The sequence below is a fragment of the Natator depressus genome, chromosome 7, assembly GCF_965152275.1.
Source record: "Natator depressus isolate rNatDep1 chromosome 7, rNatDep2.hap1, whole genome shotgun sequence".
In the NCBI taxonomy this organism is placed as follows: Eukaryota; Metazoa; Chordata; order Testudines; family Cheloniidae; genus Natator; species Natator depressus.
In genome coordinates this window covers 29,376,599-29,402,848 of record NC_134240.1, presented here as the reverse complement: position 1 = coordinate 29,402,848, position 26,250 = coordinate 29,376,599, and the positions used below count along the sequence as shown (strand labels likewise).

General features: G+C 47.6%; 1 protein-coding gene across 3 annotated transcripts in view; it reads left to right on the top strand.

Annotated features, from left to right (window-relative positions):
• Positions 1-26,250, top strand: part of PACS1 (phosphofurin acidic cluster sorting protein 1) — a 97,545-nt gene that overhangs the window by 27,366 nt on the left and 43,929 nt on the right. For all 3 annotated transcript variants that reach the window (XM_074957817.1, XM_074957816.1, XM_074957815.1), the window contains exon 2: positions 24,803-24,890. In XM_074957817.1, coding sequence (XP_074813918.1) covers positions 24,803-24,890 — 88 coding nt within the window. The remainder of the gene's footprint in view (positions 1-24,802; positions 24,891-26,250) is intronic.

Below are 26,250 nucleotides of genomic sequence, written 5' to 3'. Positions count from 1 at the left end.
AATCCAGGTTTTCTCACCCTCCGCCCCCCCCCCCCCCACACAAACTCACTCTCCTGCTGGTAATAGCCCATCCAAAGTGACCACTCTCCCTACAATGTGTATGATAATCAAGGTGGGCCATTTCCAGCACAAATCCAGGTTTTCTCACTCCCCCACCCCCCTCTAAAAACCACACACACAAACTCACTCTTCTGCTGGTAATAGCTCATCCAAAGTGACCACTCTCCCTACAATGTGCATGATAATCAAGGTGGGCCATTTCCAGCACAAATCCAAGTTTAACCAGAACGTCTGGGGGTGGGGGGGGAGGTAGGAAAAAACAAGGGGAAATACACATTGTAAAGAGAGTGGTCACTTTGGATGGGCTATTACCAGCAGGAGAGTGAGTTTGTGTGTGGGGGGGTGGAGGGTGAGAGAACCTGGATTTGTGCTGGAAATGGCCTAACTTGATGATCACTTTAGATAAGCTATTACCAGCAGGAGAGTGGGGTGGGAGGAGGTATTGTTTCATGGTCTCTGTGTATATAACGTCTTCTGCAGTTTCCACAGTATGCATCCAATGAAGTGAGCTGTAGCTCACGAAAGCTCATGCTCAAATAAATTGGTTAGTCTCTAAGGTGCCACAAGTACTCCTTTTCTTTTTGCGAATACAGACTAACACGGCTGTTACTCTGAAAACTAGGGTTGTGACTTCCACTGTTAACATGGTGCTGTGAGTGGAACTGTGGGAGAGGGCGCCGCGTTCCATCCTGGCCTGATGCACCCTCAACTCCATCTGCCAACTAAGTGTGTCCGTTGCAGATTCTTTTACTGTTGATATGTGAGCCAGAAGGAGCTCAGCTCTCAGATCCCAGGCTGAATGTGCAGGGGTTCGGGTTACAAAGTAAAGGAAAGTAATTGTTCAGGCCAAACAGACTTGATCAGGAACAACTGAGAAAATTAACTGAACCCACTGATGCCGCTTTCCAGAGTAGAGCTTCTTTACTGAGTGAGACAACTATAAATGATAAGGATCTAGGTATACTGGTGCACCAGGATCACTCCATAATCTAAAAGAGCAAAGCTTGGGTGGGCCTGTAACTCTCTGAAGAGCAAAGATAACAGAAGAGGGTGATTGAAGCTTTTCAGTGCCTGGAGAAGAGTTTTTGTCTTCTCTTGAGATCCCCGCCCCCACACTGAAGCATGGCTCACCACGCCTTTCTGTGCACGGCGCAGCTGATCATTAGAAATATTGGAGCACGTTGCATTTACATCTAAGCTATAGCTGAAACAGACCAAAATATGGGAGAGACACAGAGGCATTGCAGAGTGAATGAACTGGATGAGATTGAATGTGGGTGAATGAACAGAACGCTGTGATGCACTGGACCCAATTGGGGAGTGGGAGAGGAGGGAGAAGAGAAGTTTTAATTACACTCCTAGCTCTCCTTTGGCTTTTTGAGATCCCCTGCTACTACCATCCACCCAAGTAAGAGGGTGTGGGGTGGAATGAGGGAGGGGGCGATGGTGGTTGGAGAATGAAAGAGGAAAGTTCTACCCCTGCAAGGCCTGATCAAAGGAGACCCCTTCTGTGCTCCAGTTGCTACTTTTTGTCATTTCCCCAGAATGATTCTGTTGCAGCTGCAAAGAGGTTTGCTGCTGTTAAAGGGAGACTGTGGAATTTCCTCTGGGCGTGTGTTGCACATGTGTTGATTCTCATGGTCCTTGGTTGCCAGCACTGCAGTACTTCCAGCAGCATGTGCATCTAGCTCCCAGACACCTTATTGTTGTCACCCAGATGAGTCAGGTGAGGCCTGCAGCTGGTTAACTTGAACTGTGAGCTCACAAATTACCCAGGGGCAGGACTGATACTTGGCTGTGGGAACTCCCCAAGCGGTCCTCATGGCACTGCAGGTGGTAGTGGTGGTGATACATACCAACCAGTATGGCACTGAACCCCATGCCCAGAGGCTGTGCTAGTTTGCAGGGAGCAGTGGGAGAGACTTGCTAGGATGACTGTCCCCCGGGTGGTGGTAGAGGGTGCTGTGTTGGTGGAGCGCCCATCATTCAGGTGAGATGTAAGACATGAATGCTGATTGCTTGGGTCATGAGGGCCTGTGGTGTTTTTGTAAGAGATGGGTACCAGAGCCTGCATCCTGGCCAAATTCCAGTGTGTGATTGTATTTGGCTTAGTCTCCCCCTTCCGCTCCAGTGCAGTTCCAATTAGAGAATGGATACTGCCCTGCCCAGGGGTGTTGTGAAGGAGGAGGGCACCCTGCAGAGGTGACCAGGGAGGGGGCAGCACGGCCTAGAAGAGTCAGGAAGTCTCTCCTGTGGGCAGCTTGCCCTATGATTGTCAGTTGTACAGGTTTCTTTAACTTTCCTCTTGAAGCATCTGGTACTGGCCACTGTCAGATGGGATACCAGATTAGATGGCCAACTGGTCTGCCCCCCCCCCCCCCCAGGTTGTGAGGATTAAACATCCATGCAGTGTGTAAAGGGCTTTACTAATAATATAATTTCAGGCTTACCATGAACGTTGTGAATAGTGCTCATGGCAGCCAGCTGTGTGTTGGAAGGCAGCCGGGGTATGTACTGCTGTAAAAGTCTCAACTCTAAGATTTATGTAGATTGAATCTTGCTGATTCTTTCTGCACAACATCTCTAAGCTGACCTCTCCTATGTGGCTGCACAGCAAAAACTGTCCTCTAGGCTCTCAGCTTGCATCTCGGTTACTGCACTGTCCTCTGCTCTTCACACCTTGCCCTGCTTGAGTCCATTCAAAATGCTGCTGCAAAGATCCATTTTCCAAGCCTGTTGCTCTTATGTGTCCCCCTATTCACATATCCCACTGCTGGCTCCTCCTTCTCTATCATCACATCAAACCTCTGCTACTTGTTCTTACTTTCCGTGCCCCTCACGGCCCATCCCCACCCTACTGTCATCTCTCCCATGCTACTGAGATGTTGAGTCCTGTCTCCCTCACCTGTCTTCATCGCCCACTCGTAAAATCTCCCTTTGTTTTTTCTCCCTGCTGCCCCACACACTGGGGAGGTGCTCTCCATAAACATCTGCGAAGCTACCTCATTATCTACCTTCAAATCCCGCCTCCAATCTCTCCTTTGCCATGATGCCTACAAAACACTTGACAAGGGTTAGGCAGCTGGTGTGCTGAGACCACTGGCCATAGTGCTGACTGGGTTCCCTGAGCTTCCCCTGTTTGTCTGTATTCATTTGCTGTCTTGTCACATACATAGTATATGTTTTCTGGGCAGGGGCTGTCTTTGTTCTGTGACTAGGCAGCACCTAGCCCAGTGGGGTTCTGGTCCACGTCAATACAAATAATAATGTGGTAGTTTTAGTATCTTGGAGTGAAGAGAGCTCCCTAATAGCCAGCATCAAACGTAATCAAAAAGATCTGGGTAACAGGAGAGAACAGGATAACAAAACTGCCTTTCCAATACCACTGTGGCAGGGACTTGCAGGTGCTTTAAGTCCCTCTCGGGGCCACATTCACATCCCACTGACACCGAAGCTCTGCTACGGTCGGGCCCTTCCATTTCAGTTGAGCATTGCTGTCATTCCTGTGCTTTCCCGTTTCCCTTAGCTGAGGTGCTGGAGGGTGTGAAATGACTTCAGAAATGTGCGCTCCTTCCAGGCCGGATTGGGAAGCAAGTCTGGAGTCTTGCCCAGCTCATCAAGTGCAGAAGAAGAGAATAGTGTGTGTTGTGGGCACATCGAAGCGGTGTGGCAGTCTGAGTTCCCTTCATCTGGCCTAGTAATGTCCAATTAAGGAATCTCCGAGGCCAAACACTCTAATTTGTAATTGTAATGCTCAGCTTGGCTGGCTAAATTGGTCAACGCACTTTGGGCTTGTGCTTCCTTTTCAGCTGCACTGAAAAAACCCCCCAATATTCTGCTGGATTGGCAGCCTCTGCAGACCAGTCTCCTGGCTCCAGAACAGGTGATACAGGGTATGACTCTGTCATGCACTGCCCTGGAGGGGGCTGGGAGAGATGAGTGAAGCCTCAGTAGCCCATTCGGTCCTTGGAGCTTGCCGTTAAAGCCCTGTCCTGTTAGGAACTGGAGATACTATAATTATAACCAAAATGTTCAGTGAAAATATGTGAATTATTTAGAGAGACTCAGGATGGGGGCGAAGGTAATACTTTTATTGGACCAACTTCTGTGGGGAAGAAGGACAAGCTTTTGAGCCAAACAGAGCTCTTCTTCAGGTCTGGAAAACGGTGTTGCACAGCAAATACAAGATCAAAGGGCTAGTTTAGCATAAGTAGCTAAGCACATATTCTAAAAAAAGAACAGCAGTACTTGTGGCACCTTAGAGACTAACAAATTTATTAGAGCATGTGTGTGTATATCTATCTATCTATCTAGTAAGAAGATATGTTCCATTCTATGCATCCGATGAAGTGGGCTGTCACCCACAAAAGCTTATGCTCTAATAAATTTGTTAGTCTCTAAGGTGCCACAAGTCCTCCTGTTCTTTTTGCGGATACAGAGTAACACGGCTGCTGCTCTGAAACACATATTCTAAGGGACCATTCAAGGTGAAGTGGCCCATTAACACCCGTGTAGTCATAGGATAAAAAGGGGGGTTAGTGGGTTACAGATTGTTGTAATCAGCCATAAATCCAGGGTCTCTTTTCAGACCTGATTTTTAGCGTCTATCAGAATTATGAATGAGTTATGAATTTAAGCTCCCAGGCTTGTCTTTTGAAAGTGTTGAGCAGGTTTCCTTTGATAGGTCATTACAGCAGCAAGTGCCCTACGTGCTGTGCTAGTGTCATTCCAATGTCCTGATCCTCCTGGGCCACTGGTGGTCTGTCTTCGGGAAAATCTCTGTTATCTACCATGACAACTGAAGGCGCTGAATCTCTCAAGGTGTGGCAAGCTGCACGTTCATTAATGATGGAGCTTGCCACTATGACAGCCCAGACAAACTAGCCCGTTGTTACTTTCCTGATGGCAAGTTAATGAGATTTCCCTACAATGAACCCCCCTACCTGTTCCATGAGTTATATCAGGGAGGCTAATGGAGGCTTGCAGATTGTTGCTCTCTGTAATCTTGCTGTCTCCCAAATCCTGCGGTGCTTGGTGTGCTAGGTGGAGGCAGCCTACATCCATGTTTGCAGCGTGCACACCGAGCCGTTGGAAGGGTTTGAGATCTAGATGGACTTGGTGGGAAGGCTGAGCTGTGTTTCCTTCCTGAACTGTGGCCTGCATAGCTGCAGCATGAAGCTGCCTTTTTTTGTCTGACTTCTTGTTCCTTTTTCATGCTCTGGCTCTGGAATTGCTGCAGTGAGGCAAACAGCTACTGGGCTTCTGGGCTGTCTGAACACACTGGAGCGCAAAATCCTTTCTTTATGGATTCAGGAAGTTCAAGGCCAGAAGGGGCCATTAGATCATCTAGTCTGACTCCAATATAGCACAGACCAGAGAATTGCACTCAGTTACCTTGAGCCCATTCACTCGTCTGACTAAATCAGATCTTCCAGAAAGGAAGCCAGGCTGGATTTGAAGAGAATAAGCGGTTGTAAATCCACCCCTTTCCTTGGGAGTTTGTTCCAGTGGGAATCACCTTTCCTGTGAGAAATGTGTGCCTTATTTCTAGCCTGACTTTGTCTAGCTTGCTCGCATTGGGTCTCTTTTTGAGAGCCCTCTGCTACCAGAAATCATCTCCTCCTTAGGTATTTACGAATGGAATCTGGTCACCTTTTAACTTCCTCTTTTTGTTAAGCTAAATAGGTGAGGGTGGCTGGGGGTGTAAATATACCATTCCTGTTGCTGAGGAAATGTAAACAAACAAAACTATATCACTTGTTTGTGTAGGACCTGCCCAAAATCCAGTATCTTTAGTCCTGAGCTTCCTTTTTTGGTTTTATGGCAACAGCTAACTATCAAACACTAAGCCATGTCTACACTAGTGATCTTACCGCGGCACAGCTAGACCAACACAGCTGCACTGCTGTGAGATTGCTGTGTAGCCGCTCTATGCCGATGGGAGAGGGCGCTCCCGTCAACATAATAAAACCACCTCAATGAGCAGCAGAAGCTCTCCTGCTGACATAGCACTGTGCACACTACCACTGATGCTGGCGAAACTTATGTCGCTCAGGGGTGTGTGTTTTCCTGGGAAGGGGAATAAACTGTGCGGGTATAAGGCACTTTGATCCCGGTGTCACTGCATCCGCACTAGGGGCAGTTCTGCTGTACATAGATGGGTAAATAATCACAGCCCTAACAGAGAGGATCCTGCCAGTGGAAAATGTGCAAGCAGGCCTATACCCTGTTCAGCGGGTAGAGTAGAATGAGCTGGTGGGGTTCTGAACAGGGAGAATGGCAGCTTTGGAATGCAGACATATTTGGTGCTAATTGGCGCAGGTTAGTTAGAGGAGCCAAAGGCTGAACTCCCATCTGCTTCCTGTAGACTAGTGGTGGGGGTAGGTGATGTGTGGCAGCTGCTACCTTTGCTGTGTCTGTTCTGTGAATGATGCCTTCGCTTCACAGTGGTTATTGATCAGGTGCCTTATGGTTCTTGCTACAAAAAGTCCCATGTGAACAATTGCCCGGCTGCACAGTGCTGGGCTATCAGTCCTGTCAAGCCAGCCAGGGGATTTCTGACTGTTTCTCCTTTCCTGGTTTGGAAGGGAAACATTAGTCAGTGGCTTTCAACCTCTTTTTCATTTGGAGACCCCTAAAAAAATTCGAATGGAGGTGTAGATCCCTTTGGAAATCTTAGACATAGTCTGCAGACCCCCAAGGGTCCACGGACCACAGGTTGAAAACCACTGCATTGGTTGATCTGCACAAAATACCCCAGATACAAAGAGTGAAGTCTGTCTTTGAGCAAGGTGAATGAGCAGGCCCAGCTCCTGGTCCCACTTCCAGTGATTGGGAAATAATTCTGCAGCCTGAGAAGGATTTCTCCCAGCCCAGTATTGATCACTGGCTCCATTCCGTATTTCTGACATTGACATGTGAAAGGATGCATGCTTTGAAAAATAATAGATTGGGAACATTTGTCAACTCAGAATCCCAGTGATGAGTCTTTGAGCTGAACTGGAGAGTACTGATATACATTTTGTAGCTACAAGGGGAGTAGTGAATCAGTTATATAATCTTTCTCTCTCACACACACACGTTAGGCATCCCCTTTCCATTTCTCAATGTCTTTTCATTCTGCAAAAATCCAGTGTGTTTTACTGAGAGTAGTTGGAAATGTAAAAGAACCTTATAGCCAGTGAGGACAGGTGTCTGCTAGAGAAAGCAGCTTTAGATGTTTGGGGGAGGAGAATTATTCCAAATAAAGAGCCTCGGTGCACCGTAAGGTCCTGAGGATGTGAATCTTGCTTCTAGCAAATACTCTCTTGCGAGCTCTTTCCTCTGGCTGCTAGAGTTAATGCAGCTATTAAAATTGCTTCTGTTGAAGAGCTCATTCCTGCGACCGCCCTCTAACAGTTTGAAGTTTTACAAGATAATTGGACTGTAATTTTCCTTTTTATATAAAAGCTTCCTTCAGCAGTCTTAAAAAATAACGTTTCCCCCTTTGTTAAACACTTGTCAGGGTTACCCTGAATCTGATGCCTGCTTTAACCTTAGACAAAGGCCAAGTGTGTCTATCACACCCCTCCCACTCCAGTCTATTCAGTATAAAACCTTATACTCCTGAATTCTCTTCTGCAATGCTGCTACTTTAGGTGAAAGGGGTTTTGATCAAGTTATCAGTTAATTCATGATGCCTAGGAAAGCTTTTTTTCCTTGGAGAGTTCTTTGGCTTTGCAGGTTTTCCCCATGAAAGCTATAGGTAGGGAGGAGAGGTTGCTGTGAGGGGTAAATAGGAAATTGACAAAGAATTCATACAGCCTTTCTTCTATGGGCCTTGGTAGAGGGCAGACTTCCTGTTATCAAGGCGAGCAGCACTTCCTCTGACTCCTCCCAGCACTGAGAAGTTGGTTGCAGGCAAGGCAGATTGGCTGGCAGGTGGAGAGATGGTTCATTCAAGCTGCCTCTGTTATAAAAAAGCAAAGGCTGGTCTTTTAAACACTTGCAAAGGCTGCAGGTGTCTTACCCACCCCGTGGTGCCAACTGTAGCTATGTATTTAAATGCTCACATTGCAAACAGACTTCCAACATGATTCCCCTGGCTTTAGGGGGTGGGAATTCCCCTCCCTCCCCCACTGTGCTAGAGAAACCATGAAACTGCCAGCCCTCTAGGTAGCTAACACTTGAGTAAAACTTTACTGGGAAGTTGGGAGGCTGGCATGATACTAGAGCATTACAGCATTAGCTGTGCTGTCCTGGACGAATTCAGGGAATTATGTTCTACTTGCCCCGATTTATCCTGCAGTTGAATTGTGCGTGATATCCCTGGCCTAAAAACTGTTGCATAGTGTTGCTCTGAGCTATTAAACAGCTGCCATGTTCCACCCCAGAACTGGCTGCTTTTCAGAGTTGAACAGATTCCTGTTTCTTGAAGACTCTGTATCTGGAGCAATATAAATATAAGGCTGTTATTACATGTACCTCTAAGGTGTAGTTCTTACAGAATTTTTTTTAAGTCTACAAAATGGATTTTCAGAGAAATTAAAGATGTACAAAGCTGATTAGTTCAGCTTCACCTACACAGGCTAGACTAGAACTAAATTCACTGTCTCTGTGTATGTCATACAGTCCTAGTTTATAAATAAAGAAGAGACATTGTGATCATCTAGTCTGACCTCCTGTGTAAAACAGGCCATAGAACTTCACTGAATTAATTCCTCTTTGAACTAGAGCAGATCTTTCAGAAAAACATCCAGTCTTGATTTAAAAATTGCCAATGACGGAGAATCCACCACAGCCCTTGGGAAGTTGGTCGGGAAGTTTAACGTTAAAAATTTTCACCTTGTTTCTAGCTTGAACTTGTCTAGCTGCTTCTTCCAGCCATTGGATCTTTTTAGATCTTTGTCTGTTGTCATATTGCTTTAACTGCAACCACAAACCAAACCTGACTACATCTGATAGTACAATAAAGATATTTCTTATTTACAGAGTAGCTGTAAGCTCTTTAGGTCAGGGAATGTCTTTGTTTTGTTTGTACGGTGCCTAGCACAGCGGGGTCCTGGTCCATGACTGGGCTGCCTGGACACAACCACAGTACCAATAAATAATACTAAAGAACCAAGCAGGGTGTCTCTGGGGCGCTTCCATAAGCATTCACAGTTGCTGGTTCACTTTCCCCTAGATCTGAAAAATAGCTAACCACCAAGCAGAGCAGAGAGAGATCCACGCAAACTGGTGGTGGTGCAGATTTCTGGGGTTGGGACTGGAAACTAAGAGTTAATTAAATTCCATTCCAGTGGTGGACGCTATTGCTACTAACATCAGTTTGTATGGGTGCTGCCTTATAGGCCTCCAAAGCACAAGGGATCTGTGAATAGCGAGTCTCCTCATTAGCTGATGAGGCTTCTATGTGGGGTCCTGGGTATCTTCTTCACATGTGATTAAACGCTGCTTAATGAAAGGGAATTGCAAAATAAATTGAATCTCTGTTTTTGTTCATGATCCGTACAAAATTATGGATTTAATGGCTTGTTGACCCCACCCCCAACCTGTAATAGCTCTCTCCCTTTCATTCCAACAGGCTGCCTTCAGATCTGGGGAGCGAGTTTAAAATGGTGTCTGTCTTGTTCATGGTCCTTCTTGTACATCTGCCTTGGTTGTCAGTCACGTGCTGCTTGCAGTCTGCATTCGGTGTGCCTGTTTCTTGTCATACCCAGGCATTGGACTTCTGCGCATTTGACTTTTTGAGTAGTGATTGTCTTCCTGTGTGATTGTGCAGCACCTAGGACAATGGGGTGCTGATCTAGACTGGGGCCTCTGTGCTCTTCCACACTCTGCTGCCTATACCAAGCATTCAAAGATCATGAGTCAGGCTCTCCAAACTCCTGAGGCTTTTTAAAATACATGGTAGTCTCTCTTAGGGCACTGGCTCCCAAACAGTACTAAGGCAACCCACCAACTGCATTTTGTCATTTTTTGCAACACCCTATTACATATATGCACCTTCTGCTCTGGCACTGGAATTTTAACTCCGGCCTGGTGTGGAGGGGATGCCGGGGTTATGGTGGAGTTCAGAGATGACCCAGGCCTGCCAATAGCGGGGGGGGGCAGAGTGAGGGCAGCCGGTTTCAGTGGTGTTATTGCTCTGTGAGTGAGTATGCTCAGTACAAGCCAAGCAGCAAATCTGAGTGGGAACATGACCCCACATGACACACACACCCTGCCTCCGGTGGGGTTGGAAAGTGAGTTTACCCCACAGCAGTGGCTCCTTTCCCACAAGGCTGGGTCCAGCCTTCCGCCCTGGGCATTATGACCTGCTGCATGGGATCACAGCACCACTAGGTTTGGCCTGAGTGACACTGCAACCTTGTGTACCAGGTCATGATGCCCAGAGCCAGGAGCCTGGACAAACCGCTGCTGCAGGGTGAATACAGGGTGGATGTGCTCTCTAACCCCCTGCACTTTACCAGGCTGGGACAAATGTATGTTTGCCTATGGCAACCCATCTAGAACCTTCCTGTAACTTGGTAGGTCAGGGCCCACCGTTCGGGAAACACTGCTTTAGGGTGTCACATTTTCCAAGCTTTTTGCCATAACCGTGAAGCCTTGCTTTTTGAAAGCTGAAATTGTCACAAACTAACGTGACTCCAGAACATTGAATAGCATGATGAAATCCGGAGTTAGCAACACTATGCAAAACAACTATGCTAATGATCTGTAGATATCAAAAATGGCTTTGCTCTCTAAACGGGTGATCAGCTGCCATGACTGCAAGTTCAGGAGGGTTTCTTTTCTGGGAAGACAGTTGGCATAATTCTTAATAAAGCCACAGATGACAGCAAGTGATGTCTTATCTTGTCCTTCGCTCCATTACTTTTGCCTGGAAACAGATGGAACACACAACTACTGTTATCCGAGGATTCCTTTAAAATTATTTCAGAGGAAACTGAACAGCCCCAAACAAACACTTCCACAGCAGCATGGTCACTCACATACACAATAAGCTTTGCCTGGCAGAATAACCTCAACAGGGGAAAGATTTACTGGTTACACCTCTCTTTATCTCAGGTGCTTTGCTACAGTATGATCTCTTCCGTGCTAGTTGTGACATTGTGCATTTAAGGATGTGTACAGGTAATATGGGGATTTCTTTATGTTTAGCTGCTACTGGAGATCATAGCAGCAGAAGGCAGTTAGGACTGTAAGAGACAGGCTGGAGAAAATAGGGATAGTAGCATGAATGGAAGGCACGCAGAGATCATGGAATATTTTAGCCATGGAGTTGAGCAGTTGTGATGTCTCAGAGCAGTCAGATCTCGGATATGTAGCCTCGTCCTCAGCTTTCACAGAGAGAGACATGAAAAACAGGCGTATCCAACATTGCTGCGCCTCTTGTTGGCTCTGGAGATGCAGGCCTGCTGGGTGTGTCAGTGGCGATTCAGCGATAATACATGCTGCTCATTCAGTGCTTTTCATCTGGAGATCTCCAAGCATGTCCTGAAGGAAAGTATCGTTCTACAGATGGGAGCTGAGGCAGGAAAGGGGAAGTAACTTGCCCAGGGTCACATAGTGATAGTGGCAGAGTGAGGAATGGAACCGTGGGTCCCGACTCACTATTTGGTGCCGTAACCAGCAATAGATGCTTCTGTTTTCTCTGGGTCACTACTAAGCACAGGCTACCAATGTGGCTGTTAGGGGAAAAAGGTTTTCCCTCCCATCTAGGGTTAGGAGGGTAGCCTTATTTTCTTTATCATGGCCCTGTGGTTTTCCACATTGGTGGAGGGGGGTCACTTCAGATGAAAGGCCTTGTCTAAACACACAAGTTGCACCAGTTTAACGAAGTCGCTGCAGACTCCTTGCGCAGACACTCTTCAGCCAGTTATAAGAATGACTTATATTGACTTAGCTTAGCACGATCCCTGACTGACTTAAAGTAAATGTTTCCAAAGTACCAAAGTGACTCAGGAGTCTAGATCCCTTTGCCTGGGGCCTCTGACTGCTACTGTTTGTACAAATCGCTTCAAAGGGAGTGTGCAGGTCCCTTCTCTTAAACAGATCAGGTACCTTATGTGTGACTGTTCTGTTTGGTATTTTGCGGTATCTCTGAATGCTTTCCAACGAGCAGTAATGACTTGGTTTGGCTTGTTCATACTGGTGGCATCTTTCAATTCTCCCTAGCAATTAAAAAAAAAAAAAAGCACCCCTACCACTCACTGGGCTCTCTCACTTGCAGAGCAAAATGTAGCAATGTGTGATGGTTTCCTGTGTCTCTTGTCCTTGCATAGTGCTCTGTTTACGCTGCCTGCATACAGCAGCTGGGCATCCCTGCAGAGGAACAGTATGTTTCTCTTTGTGCTCTTCTTGTATTTTCAGATAATCCCCAGTGAGTTTGTGTGTGCTTTGTTCAACGGCTCGTTCTGGGAAGAACTGAATCTGTCTGCATCCTGCTGACACCAGATAATGATCAAGCTGGGGAAGATTTATTTTAACACAGCCTATTACAAAGCTAAAGCTGAAACCTGTAGCTCTTCTTCTGAACAGTAACATTTTAACCATGTTAAATCAACATAAAAGGAAGAGCCATATGAGATTATTATAATAAACATAGTGTTTTTCCTGTCTTCAGTAACTGCTGACACATAGAAGGACTGGGTAAAAGGCTCTTGGGATAAAGATAGGACCCTTCACAGTGGGGGGTGTTTCTGTATGTCAGTCATCTTTATATGCTTGGCATATGTTAGCATCCATAGCAGTACTAAGGAAACCACACACCTCTACTCTTCTGTACAGCAGCATGACCACGAGAGAGAGAAAGCAAGAATCATAAATCAGGATGTTCAGAAGTGTCTGTCTTTACTTTGGTTATTTTAGTTTGCACATCTGACCTCCTTTTTCCATGCAAATGGGACCAAAAAGGCTGCTCACCGCCAGCAACTGAGTGTGTGAAGACTTGCCTGTGGATTTCCTTAGCTGGCTGAATGGGACAAGTGCCAACTTGTACTGAGTTAAACAAACAAACACAAGACCCCACTGGCTTCAGACGGCAAGAGCCTCTCGGCTCTGTGTTCTCTCTGATCACATTGGCTAATCCCTGGGGAAATGGAGTTCTTTACATCTGTTGCCTTCCATCCTAGGCACTCTGCTAGTATGTGTGTGTCAGACGGAGCTGGTAGACCACAGCAGCACTTCTCAGGCACCCATCTCTCCGAGCATAGCCAGGTATAGTGCTGTCTCCGCATGCTAGCCGGTGACAGTAGCTCTGAGCTCCACATGATGCTCTCATTAATCTCAGGGCAGGTGTTAGTTAAAGGGCCTAATGGTGAAATGTTGAGTGTCACCATTAACTCTCTTATTGCTGATCATTTAACCAGAGCAGGGGTTTGCAAAGTGTGTTCAGCAGAATGAAAAATATAAGGAGCGAGTTATGGTGGAGTTGGGAAGGAATGTGGAGCTCTGAGAATTAAAAGCTTGGAAACCCCCTCAAGTATCTAGACTAGCCTTAAATTCTACCAGATAGGGGCATCAATATCCTCTAATCTGACCTCGTGTATAGCCCAAGCCAGAGAATTTCACCCTTTATTGAGCCCAGTCACTTGTGTTTGATTAAAGCATCTTCCAGCAAGGCAGCCAGGTTTGATCAGAAGACACCAGCAGATGGACAATCCACCGCTTTCCTTGGCAGTTTGTTCCAATTGTTAATCACTGTCCCTGTTAAAAACTTGTGCCTCAATTTCTAACTTGTCTGGCTTCAGCTTCCAGCCATTGCTTCTTGTTCTGCCTTTCTCTGTTAGCTTAAAGAGCCCTTTGCTACCCGCTCCGTTTTCCTCATACAGGTAGCTATGCACTGTGATAGTCGCCTCTCAGTCTTCATTTTGATAAGCCAAAAGAGTGAGCTGTAAGTCTCGCCCTGTCAGGCACTTTCTTCAGCCCTCAGATCATTTTTGTGGCTCTTCTCTGCGTCTTCCCCAGTTTTTCAACCACCTTTTTAAAACATGGCCCCCAGAACTGGCTGCGGTACTTGAGTATTGTTCCCACTAGTGCCGTATCCAAAGGTAGCTCCCTCCCTGCTGCGGGTCACAGTGGCCCTCTTTGCCAAGCATCGCACTGGGAGCTCATGTTGATTTGTTTGTCTGTCTAGGAGTTCTGGGGTAGTGGGCGGAGCTGAGCACCAGAATGTCCCCTATACCCGACCACAATAGATTCCTCCTAGCCAGGCCTGAATACTAGTTTGCTCGTGCACCCTGCATGATTGTTATACGCTGCATTGTAATAATGGAACCTGTGAAATCTCTGTGTCTGAAGCTTGCTTCTGGTTATCCTTTGTACATCACTATTTAGCTTGTTTGTCATAGAGAGTGGCAGTTTCCTGAAACCCTTTTCTGATTTGCTTATGCTCTGTTTAACTTTCAGCTGCCCTTAAACATTACTGGCTGAATTCCAGCCCTTCCATATTCATGCACCAGTTTCACCATTTTCAAAGGAAAATAGCCAGAGTGCCAAGATTGTCCCTAGCTAGTGGCCTAATTAAGTGTGAAGACAAGTATGTTGCTTACATATTTTTTAGGTCAAAGCTGAACTTGGTCTGTTTTTTGTTTATTTCTCTAAGCACAAGAAAGGAAGGCTGATCTTGGGGTTAAAAGACAGGACTTGAGGTCTGGGCTCCATTCCCAGCCCTACTACAGACTTCTACCAGTTACATCATTGCTTTGTTTCCCCCATGTAAAACAGGGATAGCTAATCCTTCCCTACTTCAGGAGTGGTGGGTGACTTAGAGATGACCATGAAGCCTGACCGGATGTCTGGAGACCTGTGTTCCATTTCAGGTTCTACCATTAACCTCTGACAAGCCTCTGTGCCTCGGTTTCCCCATCTGTACAAGGGTGGCAGTCCTTGTCTTTCTTTTTGAGATCTAGCAGTGATATGCACTAGAAGCTAATTATTATGGAACTGGTAAACAGAAGAGGCTCTAAAATTAATAGTTTGCTCGTTTAAAAGTGCCTGGTATGAAGGTGACCTTTTTAGGAACATAGGACTAGAACGGGCCTACTGGGTCATCAAATCTAGTCTTTGCTATTGCAGCCAACCTCATCAGAGAATCCTGGTCAGAAACATGTCGAGCTCCATCTTCAAACTAGTTGCAGCGGGGACAAATAACCTTCCTATTGGAAGGCTGTTCCAGAACCACACTCCTCTGGTTAGAAATCTTCCTTTTCAAATGCTTTTTCCTCTAGCTAGTGGAGAAGAGCATTAGATCCAGTGAAACCCATGCTGCAGCATGTCCCCACTTGTCCACCAGTAATGCTACACCCCAGAGCTCTGCAGGGACTCTGACATCCCAACTAGTGTGACAAAAAGGTGTGAGAGGCTCAGTTTAGCCACCGTTCAATAAAAGCCTAATTATTGCAATTAATTCCTCTGGCCTGCGAGTATTTACGGTACTAGAGTTACACATGTTCGGTGCAGTCCTCTGGCTGCTGGCGAGCTGCTTTGGGCATCCCAGTTTGATTACGTGCATTAAGGTGTGTCCACATGCTACACAGACAGACTGACATAACGTAGACGAATCGATGCCTTTCCTTCCACAGCAGGAAGCATGTACCCCTCCTACTTATTGAACTGGCTACCCTAAAATATCAAGATTAATAGTTTTTAAGGCCAGAAGGGACCATTAGATCATCTGGTCTGACCTCCTGTATGGCACAGGCCAGACAATGCTACCGCTGCACTGGGCCCAGGCACTTGTGTTTGACTATAGCGTCTTCCAGAAAGGCAGCCAGACTGGATTTGAAGACAATCCATCACTTCCCTTGGCAGGTTGCTCCAATGACTAATCAGCTGGGCTGTTAAACATTTATGCTTTATTTTCCATTTGAATTTGGCTGACTTCAACTTCCAGCCATTGGTTCTTGTTCTGCCTTTCTCTGCTAGGTTAAAGAGCCTGTGAGTATCCTGCATTTTCTCCCCATAAAGAGACACCATCGAGTCACCATTTGATCTTCTCTTTGAGCATTTGAAGTCTCTCACTCCAAGGCATTTTCTCCAGCCCTGGAGTCAGACGTTTCCATGCCTCCTTTCTACACCACCTCCAAATTTTTCAAAGTCTGTTTTAAGATGTGACCCCCCTGAACTGGATGGGCTGTTCCAGGGCAGGTCTCCCCAGTGCTGTATATGGAGGTGAAATCCTCTCCCTGCTCCTACTCACTACCCCTTTGTTTACACAGTCAAGGGTTACATTAGCCCTTTTTGCCAAGTGTGGCACTGGGAGCTCCTGGTCAATTATTTGCCCACTATCACCCCTGAATCCTGTCCAGAATCACTGCTCTCTACGATACAGGCCCCGCTCTGTAGGCATGGCCTGTATTCCTTGTTCCTAGATGTGTGACCTTGCATTTGGCTCTATTAAATACCAAGCAGGAAACCCATTGGCCAGAGCAGTTCAAAGGCTGCCATTAGGGGAAGTCCTGACCAAAGAGGTGCCTGGGGATATTTTGGCTCCACCCCACCATTGAGAATAAGAGCCTGCTACTTACGCAAAGTGACTCCTTTAGCTCCAGGGTAGGGGCTGGTGCGGAAGGTCTGGGGTTCAGTCCTGCGGGAGGTAAACAGGCCCAGTGTGTTACACAAACAAGCAGGGGGAGGAACTATTCCCATGCCTCCAAGCACCGAAGAACTGCGATGAGCAAGTGTCTCTAGGCTAAGCCTCTCTAATATTTTATTGTGCAAACAGCAGTGTAACTTTCACTCCGAGGTCTTGGAGAGCTTGACGAACAGCAATTGCTCCAACCTGGCAGCGCGCCTATGAGATGGACATTACCCAGCTGAAAGATGGGGAAACTGAGGCACGAGTGGGACTTTCAAAGAGCCCAAGAGTGAAAATCCCAGCTGCAGTGACTTCCCCACGGTCATACAGAACGTCGGTAGCAAAGATAGAAATAGAACCCAGGCATCCAGCCTCTCAGTCCTCTGCTGCCACCATTAAGTTATAAGGAGAAGGAGGCCATGTCTCGTGGCTAAAGCAATGGACTGGGTAGTAAGGGGTGTGTTACATTCCCAGCTCTGCCACAGACCTAGGGAAGCTGCTTAACCCCTGAGACCAGCTTCCCTAGGTTGTTTGGAGACAACCCCTGCCTCCCAGGGATGCTGAGTTCCTCAGTGCCATAATACTTTAAGTTCAAGGAGCTGGGGTGAGAGGAGAGGTGGTGGTGGTGGACAAAGCTGGTAAAGAGCTAAGTGCATTATCCTCATGACCTGCATTCCAACTCTGGTAGCTTTCAGGGGGGTTGTTCATGGGAACCAAGTGCAGAACAGTCCTGTACAGGCCTGCTGTCTCATTCCTGACCCGAGTGACTAAGTTGTGAAAACTTCAGTGATGCTGACTGGAACTCTTTCAGGAACTCCATAGTGATAGTTTTCTGCCTGACAAAGCTGTATGGTTTCCCAAAAGATTTCACAATGATGGATTCCTGCAGCAGCCCCCGGTACATCAGAAACTCCTGGGTTTGCAACATATCATAGATCTTCCTTTGGAAGTTGTGGCTCTTACTATATGTAATCCTTTTCCCTTTCCCCCTGTGGCACATGTGAGGAAAGTGAGGTTATTACTCCAGGATGGTTTCTAAACTTAGCGGGATGGGGAGAGGATTCTGAACTATCACAATTCACGTTTGCAGTCCTAGTCAATCACCTACCTTCCTGGCTGATGTGGGGTGGCTTAGGCTAAAGAAGTGTAATACAGGAGGTGGCCTGGATTATGTCACCTGAGTAGTAATTTTCCCTGAACTTGCAATCATGTCTTGTAAGTGACCTGTAACTTCCTCCATGGTAATCTTAGGTATCTCTTGGCATTGTGGCAAGAAAATTCTTGCTGTGTCTAAACAGCTTCAGAACTCCTAGATTTTGTTTATCTGGGAATAGATGTGGGCATGGCTTGGAGACTGGTAGATGATCTTCACTTGGAGAGGAGATGAAAATCAGGTGTCCATGCTGAACTAGTTAGATCTACCTTCAGTATTATTGATCATAAGGCGGCGGTGACTCTTGTAGACCTGTTGCAATAGATGAGCCTGCTTTTGGCTACTCCTTTCCATCCGAGGGTATTTTTGGAACACGGTTCTTTCTCTCTGAGGGTGTAGTCATGAAAGGCTGTCAAAAAATCCCAACTACCTCCCCCATTGCTCAGTGTATATAGGGGATGTGAAGAATGTGGTCAATATTTGTAGTATTTTTATGAAAATTATGTTCTTGTTTGTTTGCTCTTGTGTTGGGGGTTATGGGGTCAAGAGGGGTAAATTCCAGCAGATGCTGAAAGCTTGTCAACCCAGGGAAATAGCCTACAATAGCTGTTGTGCACTAGCTTCCCAAGTGAACATTCTTATTCCACACTCAGGCCTTGTGTGGTTAGTGGATTAAGCTAAAGTGCACAAAGGCATTTGTAGTGCGGAATAAGAGTGTCCACACAGGGAGTTATTGTGAAATAGCTCTTATGCTCCAAATTCACACCCTAGCTATTCCACACAAATGCCTCATATAGACAGACACTAGCAAGCACACAGGCAGATGAGACTAACAATTCTAATTCCCACCTATTCACTGGTAGTTACAGAACAAAACAGAGAACCTACTGCTGTGAAGTCCAACCTTGACCTCACGGTGAATAACCCAGTTTGGACCAGGCCCAGGAACCCAGGGATGAAAAAGGAATTTTGAAATGACATTTATGAATGGGATTCTATGACAGGGTTGGCTGCGACAGCAGGGGACTGGACTTGGTCACCCAGAAGGGCCCTTGCAGTTCTGTGTCCTACACGCCTATGAATGACAGTCTGCCTTGTTTCTCTCAGCGTAAGTTTCTGTGAATCAATAAATCATACTTAGGTTTGATGAAGCTATCCTGAGTCACTGCTGATTCTTACTGGTCACAAGCTCCCATTGAGAAGTCTACAGCCAGACCCAAAGCCAGTTGGTCCGGTTGAGGTAATATGGTTGGTAAACAGGGGGTGTTGTAGCCTGGTGATCTTCTCTAAAGTGAAGTGAAACTCATGGTTCCATTCCAGGAGACGTGCAGGTAGAAGCACTTGAAAGACATGGAGAGAGCAAGATTGAGATCCCAGGGGCAGCTCGTTCCAAACTGCAATGTGGGGCTGATAGGGGGCTGAACTTTAATGGCAGCTGGGCAACTCTGAAAAACAGGCCACTTCTGAGCTGGCTAACTAGACAGCCAAGACACCCAAGTCTGAAGATTTTATCCTTTGCTTCTGAAAACAAGAACAATGCGCTCTCCCCCCACCCCTCAAATCCTGCCTGATCCGTCTGGGGACAGCACTGATCATTCTTCTGACTAAGACATCTTCTGTTAACTCTCCATATGCTGGGAGCTCACGGACAGTATTAGGTAATGGTTGGGATGCATCTGCTCAACCTTATCTCCTGTGACAAAGTTCCTCCTCTGCCTTGGTGGGTCCTGCGCTTATTGGCGGATTTTCTCACCTCAGAGGTTCACGGCAGCCCTCAGTTTGGCCACTTTCGTGGCTCAAATCTGCCGTTCACTCAGTTAGCCTCATCACTGGCCAGCATGGGGAAAGGAAGAAGAACAATGCCCACAGCCTCTGCTGATCCACCTAGTGGATCGGGGATCAGGCCAGAGACCATCCCCTCGGGTGGAACCCATGGTCCAGTTCAACTCCTCCAGTATCAAGGAGGGAGTTGGAGGGATGGGGGAACCCAGGCCCGCTCTCTACTCCGCGTTCCAGCCCAGGGCCCTGTGGATTTCAGCTGTCTACAGTGGCTCCTGTAACAGCTGTTCGACAGCTACAACTCCCTGGGCTACTTCCCATGGCCTCCTCCCAACACCTTCTTTATTCTCACCACAGGACCTTCCTCCTGATGTTTGATAATGCTTGTACTTCTCAGTCTTCCAGTAGTACGCCTTCTCACTCTCAGCCCTCTTGCTCCCAGCTCCTCGCACGCACCACAAACTGAAGTGAGCTCCTTTTTAAATCCAGGTGTCCTGATTAGCCTGCCTTAATTGATTCTAGCAGCTTCTTGATTGGCTGCAGGTGTTCTAATCAGCCTGTCTGCCTTAATTGTTTCCAGAAAGTTGCTGATTGTTCTGGAACCTTCCCTGTTACCTTACCCAGGGAAAAGGGACCTACTTAACCTGGGGCTAATATATCTGCCTTCAATGAGCAGATTGTTACAGCTTAATGTACTGCTATCTATCGGAGAAGTTCTTCTTTGTGCAATCTATCCTTAATAGTAGGTGAGGGGGAAGAAGAGAAGTTACAACTGTTAAAAAACTGTGTGTTGTGGGGAACATTCAGTGGTTCCTAATTGTACAATTTTGTTTGAAATGAAATACTGATTTTTTAGCCATCGTGGTTGTAGAAATAAATATACAAAAACATGAAAAAATCACTCTGCTGTAGCCATCTGGCCCAACCCTGTCACACTCCCTTTTAACAGAGTTTTTTGTCTGGGAATTGCCTGTGTTTTTTAACTTTTCTCAGAGCATGTGGAAACCCATACAACAGCAGTTCCCATGTAAGTGAAGAATATATGTAACTGTACTGAGCATTTATGAGGTTCCATGTTATGCAAAAAGGCTGCCGGTTTGGAGTTCCCTTGTGCTGGCCTCTTATCTGTCGCAGCAGCTGTGCAGATAACAATAGATATTCCTACATTGGGCTCCACTTAGCTCCTGTGGCTCTAAAAAGATCACACTGCTTGAAAGACAAAGTTGTTTTGGAAGTAGAAGCAGCATTATGTTTCCTCAGTCAGCACCTGATGTGTTTGCTGTAAGCTGGTGGCAGGTCCTTACGCAGTTTCTCTCACCTTCACAACAAAGCTATGCCTCCCTGAACCCCCTGCACTTACCTGTCTCCTTCCTGAGCCGTGGCATGTGCTACTGTTACAGGTGCAGTCATCTGTGCAGATGAACAGTGAGTCATGGATGACTTACCATGTGCCTGGTAGTACACAGGCTGCATCTCAAGAGGCTTCTCTTTGCAATTAACCAATTCTGGTGCCACCTGCCTTTTATTCCTCTTCTCCTTCTTTATTTCCAACTGCTAGAGATTGTCCTGGGCTTAATGGGATGTAAAGTACGGGACTGCTCTTGGGAAATCTGAGTTCAGTTCTTGGCTCTGCTATAGATTAGGGCCCTGGTGCAGATCTCCCCTAAATTCCCAGCTGTGGTGACCCCCACCTTTCTTAATAGAACATGGTGACCTGTTACATGTTCATCTGGTCTGGCCTCCTTAGTTTGTCCATAAATAGCACAGACCTAACCTTTTAAACTAGTCCTAGCAAAAAGTTAGAGTGGTGTTGGCTCTGACGTCAGGTCAAAGGTTGATCAGGAGAGAACTTGGAGGCTTCATGCTGCTGAGAGTTGGGTCAGTGAGTTTGGCAAAGAGGCGATGGTTCCCTTTTTCATGGTATGGGTGCAGGTTAACATCTATTGCATTGAAGAGGGCAAGGTGCTCAGCTCCAGTGGTGATGGGGGTCAGACAGCTGTGAGGCCTCAACCTGGGTTTCACGTCTGTTTGAACTCGGCCCTGAAAGAGTCCTAGGTGGGATCACCTGCCCTGCAAACTCTTTTTTGTCCTCCTGACTCATTTTTTTCCCCTTTCTTCCTTTTTTGTCGTGCTGCTGGCTTCCTGTCTAATAGCAGTGCTTCGAGTGGGCTTCTATTGCAGTGACGTAGCCTGGAGAGAGAAGGTGATGGTGTGAGGGATTCTGGAAAGCATCTATTTCTTCCTTCTAGCCTTCTATTTCCCCTTCATCTCTGAAAGAGGAAGGTGCTGCCTTCAGTGTGTCCTGGGACTTCATTACTCCTCAAGTATGGATCTGAGGAGTTAGCAAAGTAGTCACTAAAACCTGCAAATGAGAACTTGGATCTGATAGAAATCTAAGGATGCACAGCTACAAAACCATGGCATTTAAGTTACCATGGTCTAGTGACTGAGCCACTGGCTTGGTCTTGAGCAATAGGGATTCATCCTGAAGTATTTGAGCATCTTGTCTCTGTGGGGTGGGGAAGTCTTGTTACTCCCATTTTACAGATGGGGAAAGAGAGGCATGGAGGGGAAGTGATTTGCTCAAGCTCGCCCAGCGGCAGAGCCGGGACTAGAACCAGACCTGCTAGCTCCTCGTCAAGTGCCTTACTTAACACAAGATCCCCGAACCCACTCAGGCGCCAGCCAACCCAGGGGATTTCCCTGTTGCCTAGAGATGAGAAGGACGCTTCCTCCATATCGCCATTTATTGATGCCGCACAGGCCCCTGTGCTTTACTTTAGGAAGATAGCATTTCCGGCACGGGGTTTTCGTCTTGCTCTGGCCACCGCTCCCAGAGTATTCACCAAGGGCTTGCCGTGAAAGGAACCCTGGCAGGAAGGCATCCCCATCTACTGCTTCTTGGGCTGCCACAGTGGGGGACCACTGAGACACAGCAGTGGCAGACGCTCCCCAACGGGTTCACATGGAGGAGTTACTGCTGTGTCCTGATCAGAAGAGTCTGCCAGCCACGCACACAGTTCTGCTCCTGGGAGCAAACAGGGGTGGTGCCCGTCTGACTAACGGCACTGCTCTGAGATCGGCACTTCCAGCGCTCCCCGGCAGGAGGGGCCTTTCTGCAGTCACCTCTCTGGTGGCTGAGGAGTGATGCCTTTTCATATGCAAGCTGGAGAGCACTCGCTGGCGCCCCCAAAGGTTGTAGCGTCCATCTGAGGGGGGTGCCCAGTCCTGGGGCTTGGTCCTTGGAGAGGAGGTAGGGTAGAGGTGGATGGAGCCCAAGGCCCAGCTTTCCCTCCATGAGCAAGGGCATTATGGAGTGAAGAGTTCCATTTACCATGTGCTAATTGGACAGCTGGGAAGGAGACTTTCCTGCCTCCAGAGGGAGGTGCAACTGTACCTGTCCTGTGCAGAAAGATCCCTGCGGTTATTCACTATCCTTAGCACAGAAGGCAGCACCTCTGGCAGTGTCAGTCCATCTCAGCCCCCTGGCACCTGGATCTGGTCCCCACCGCTCTCATGGAACATGCATTTGCACCGCGAAGGAAGTGTCTCTTTATCTCCCCTCCCCTACGTTTGGGGTCTTCATTGCTCTCTCTGCCCCTAGAAGCGCACTGGGGCTGTGAGCACTATAGCCCGTTTCTCAAAGAGGTCCTTTGTCCAGAGCCAGCCCTCAAGATTGACCCTAAGCTGTCCTGCCATTTGATAGCCTTCTCCAATGAGAATCAAAGGGAGAGAGAACCTCCTAGCCTGTCATTTTCAAATGGCTGATGTGTGTCTCTGGGGTCTACCCAGTGGAAAGGTTATGTGGCTAATGTCACAGCTCACTGCCAGGGGACAGTGGTGGCCACTTTGAAGGACAATCGCATGTGTCCTAGTGGAAGATCTACTAGGAGTTTTCTCCCTTTGCTCCAATCTCTGGTCCCTCCAGTACAGAGAATGCAGTTAGTGGGTGGAATTTTCAGAGCACCCAAGTGATGTTCTCTTGAAATGGGATTTGTGCTCCTAAGTCACTTTGGCACAATTGAAAACGCCGCTCAGTCTCTGTCTGTAGGCAGTCTCCCTGCCCAGGTCCATACTGCCATCAGGGTCCCACAGGAATGGATCTTAGGACTTAATAGGAGGGAAAAGAGGAGAGTGTATCTGAGCTACCTGAAGGTTTCCTTTCTCTGCATAATGAGGTCCACAGACCCAGAATGTTGCTACAGGAGCTGGTGCAGGGTTTGGCTCAGTGGAGAAACGCGCCTGTTTCTGTTGAGCTCTGCAGTACGTAGCGGTCTTGAGTTTTTCTGGAAGCAGATTGTGAGGATTCTGTCAGTCAGCCAAGCAGGTAACTTCCACAGAGCAGGAAGGTCCTTGGGGCCTGGGCTGCACCCCTTCCTGGCAGTGACTGGCAGGTCAGGTTTCCCCCCAAACCTGCAGACCCACTATAATGTGGGTGTGGAGCTAGTTGCTCAGTGAAAGGAGATGTCCTGACTTTGCTGGGACAGATCAGGCTGTTGGTAAAGTACAAAGGGTCTCTCACAATGGGCGTCCTTTGAAATCTATTGTCAAAGATCCTTTAATGTGTGGCCTGCACTTCACCACCCCCTGCTCATGACAGCACACAGACAGTGCAAACCAGTGAATCACTGGTAGCCAAAACCCCCATTACCCAAAGGTTTGGCATGGCCCCCCGAGACTTGGCTCTGGATAATCAGAGCTTTACCTGTGTGTTGACCTATGTGCCTTCCGTGCATTTAGTGCAGTCCATAGATGTTATGGCCAGAAGGCCTGTTCTTTTCTAATCTGATCTCCTACCTATCACAGTCCATAGCACCTCACCCTGTAACTTCTACATCAAGCCCAGAACTGCCAGAGGCTCAGGCTGAACGGAACAGGTTTGAGTTGCCGTCAAAGATCATAAGTTCAAAGCAGGTCAGCTGCAGTGTGGCTTGACTCCCACATGAGCTTCCTTTCCCTTTCCCTGAGCGCTGTTTGTATTGCAAGAGGCTGGACGGGCCAGGCACATAGCTGGGAAAATATTTGCACCACAGAAATGCACAAGAGCATGTAGACAGCCTTGGGGAGTGTCTACTCCAACCTGCTTGTAGCGCAAAGCTCTGAAGAGCTGCCTGATGGAATAGAAAGCCATGAGTGGATTGCATCTGTTACAACCTCTGATTCCCTGTGTAGCTTCAGGAATGCTTCATCTCTTCCTGCATCTCCCAGCTGCTCCGTCCTGTTTCTGACAGTTTCTCTTCTCCTGACAGGTTGTTCAGCTTGACCCTGAAGAAGCTTATCATGTTGAAGGAGATGGACAAGGACCTAAACTCGGTGGTGATCGCTGTGAAGCTGCAGGTCAGTGTGCCCAGTCAGCGGCTGAAGGTGGTGTGTTTTGCATGTGGGAGCAGGGTGGAGGGGTTCCAAGCTAACTAGTCACTGCTGCTGCCTGCCTGGTCTCCTGCTGACTTTTTCCCTGCCTGGTGCCTCAGTTTCCCTATCTGAAAATGAGGCTATGCCCACCTGTGTAAAGCACACTGCGATGGATGGATGAAGAGCTCTATGTAAGAGCTAGAAGATAGGTATAATTTAGGGGAAATCTCTAACATGCAAGATCCTTGCCCTCCAGAACAATCTGCCCTCCAGGCAATCTCTCCTCCCTCAGAACAGGAAAGTGCTGACAAGGGACTGCTACAATGAGGTGGGCTGTGTGTGGGTGGTGGTGGTGGTCAGGGTCGGCGAGGGGGAGGGGAGGAATCAAAGCAGCAGGGGATGAGGGTGAGTTGACATTATTCAAGCAGTGAGGAGCAGCCCAGCAGGGCAAGGATGTAAATCAAACCGGAATGTTTAAAGAGCAGTTTTCTCTAAGGTATCATGAAAGAGGCAGGTCTTAGGAGGGACTTGACTGATGGGCAGAGGAATGGCCTAGGTGAGGAGCCCCATGCAGATCTGGTGTGTGGGGGGGAGGGGAAGTGGCCAGACAGGCTGTTGAGTGGAGAGGACAGGCAGGTGGGGAGCAGAGTGAGCAGTGTTTTGCAGTCGAAGGTAGTGGTGGAGAAAGGGGAGCCAGTGACAGGGTCAGATCAGGCTCGTGAACTTAGCAGATGCGCTTTTCCTGGTGTGGAGTGGGACACGGGGCGTGTCAGAGAGCCCAGAAGGGAGCGGGTTACAGCAGCCAAGCCAGAAAATGAAGACCTGGGCAGGATCATTCTCTGTAGAGAGTCTGGAGCCGAGAGATGATCTGGGGAAACAAGCAAGCAACAAGATTTTCTCTGTGCACCCAGCCCTTGGACAAGAGGGAGGCGTGGGACACGGGAGGTGTTGGGGAACGCTAGGAGGTCAGTGTTGTCCCTGCTCCAGTTAGGTGAATGCTGTTACAGATGTAACTTGTTGTGGTCTTTCTGGTAATCCTCTTGAACTGGGCGCATGAGGAATGAACATTGGCCCATCCACTGCTTACTGATCTGCTAACGTAATGTAAGCCCTGCATCATCAATAAATGTTTAATCCAAGCTGTCGTTGTGCATCTTTCTCTGCCAGTTTCGATGTCTGCAGCTGTATGTCAGGTGATGCCCGGGAGCTCTTCTTTCCCACTCCCCTGTAATGAGTCTCGCTAAAAGTGGTTGCTCTTGCCTACCATTCAGGTTGTCAGCTTTGCAAGAGATCATTGGTGTGCTTGACACACATTCCCTACTGCTGTCTCTCTCCCCCGTTGTCT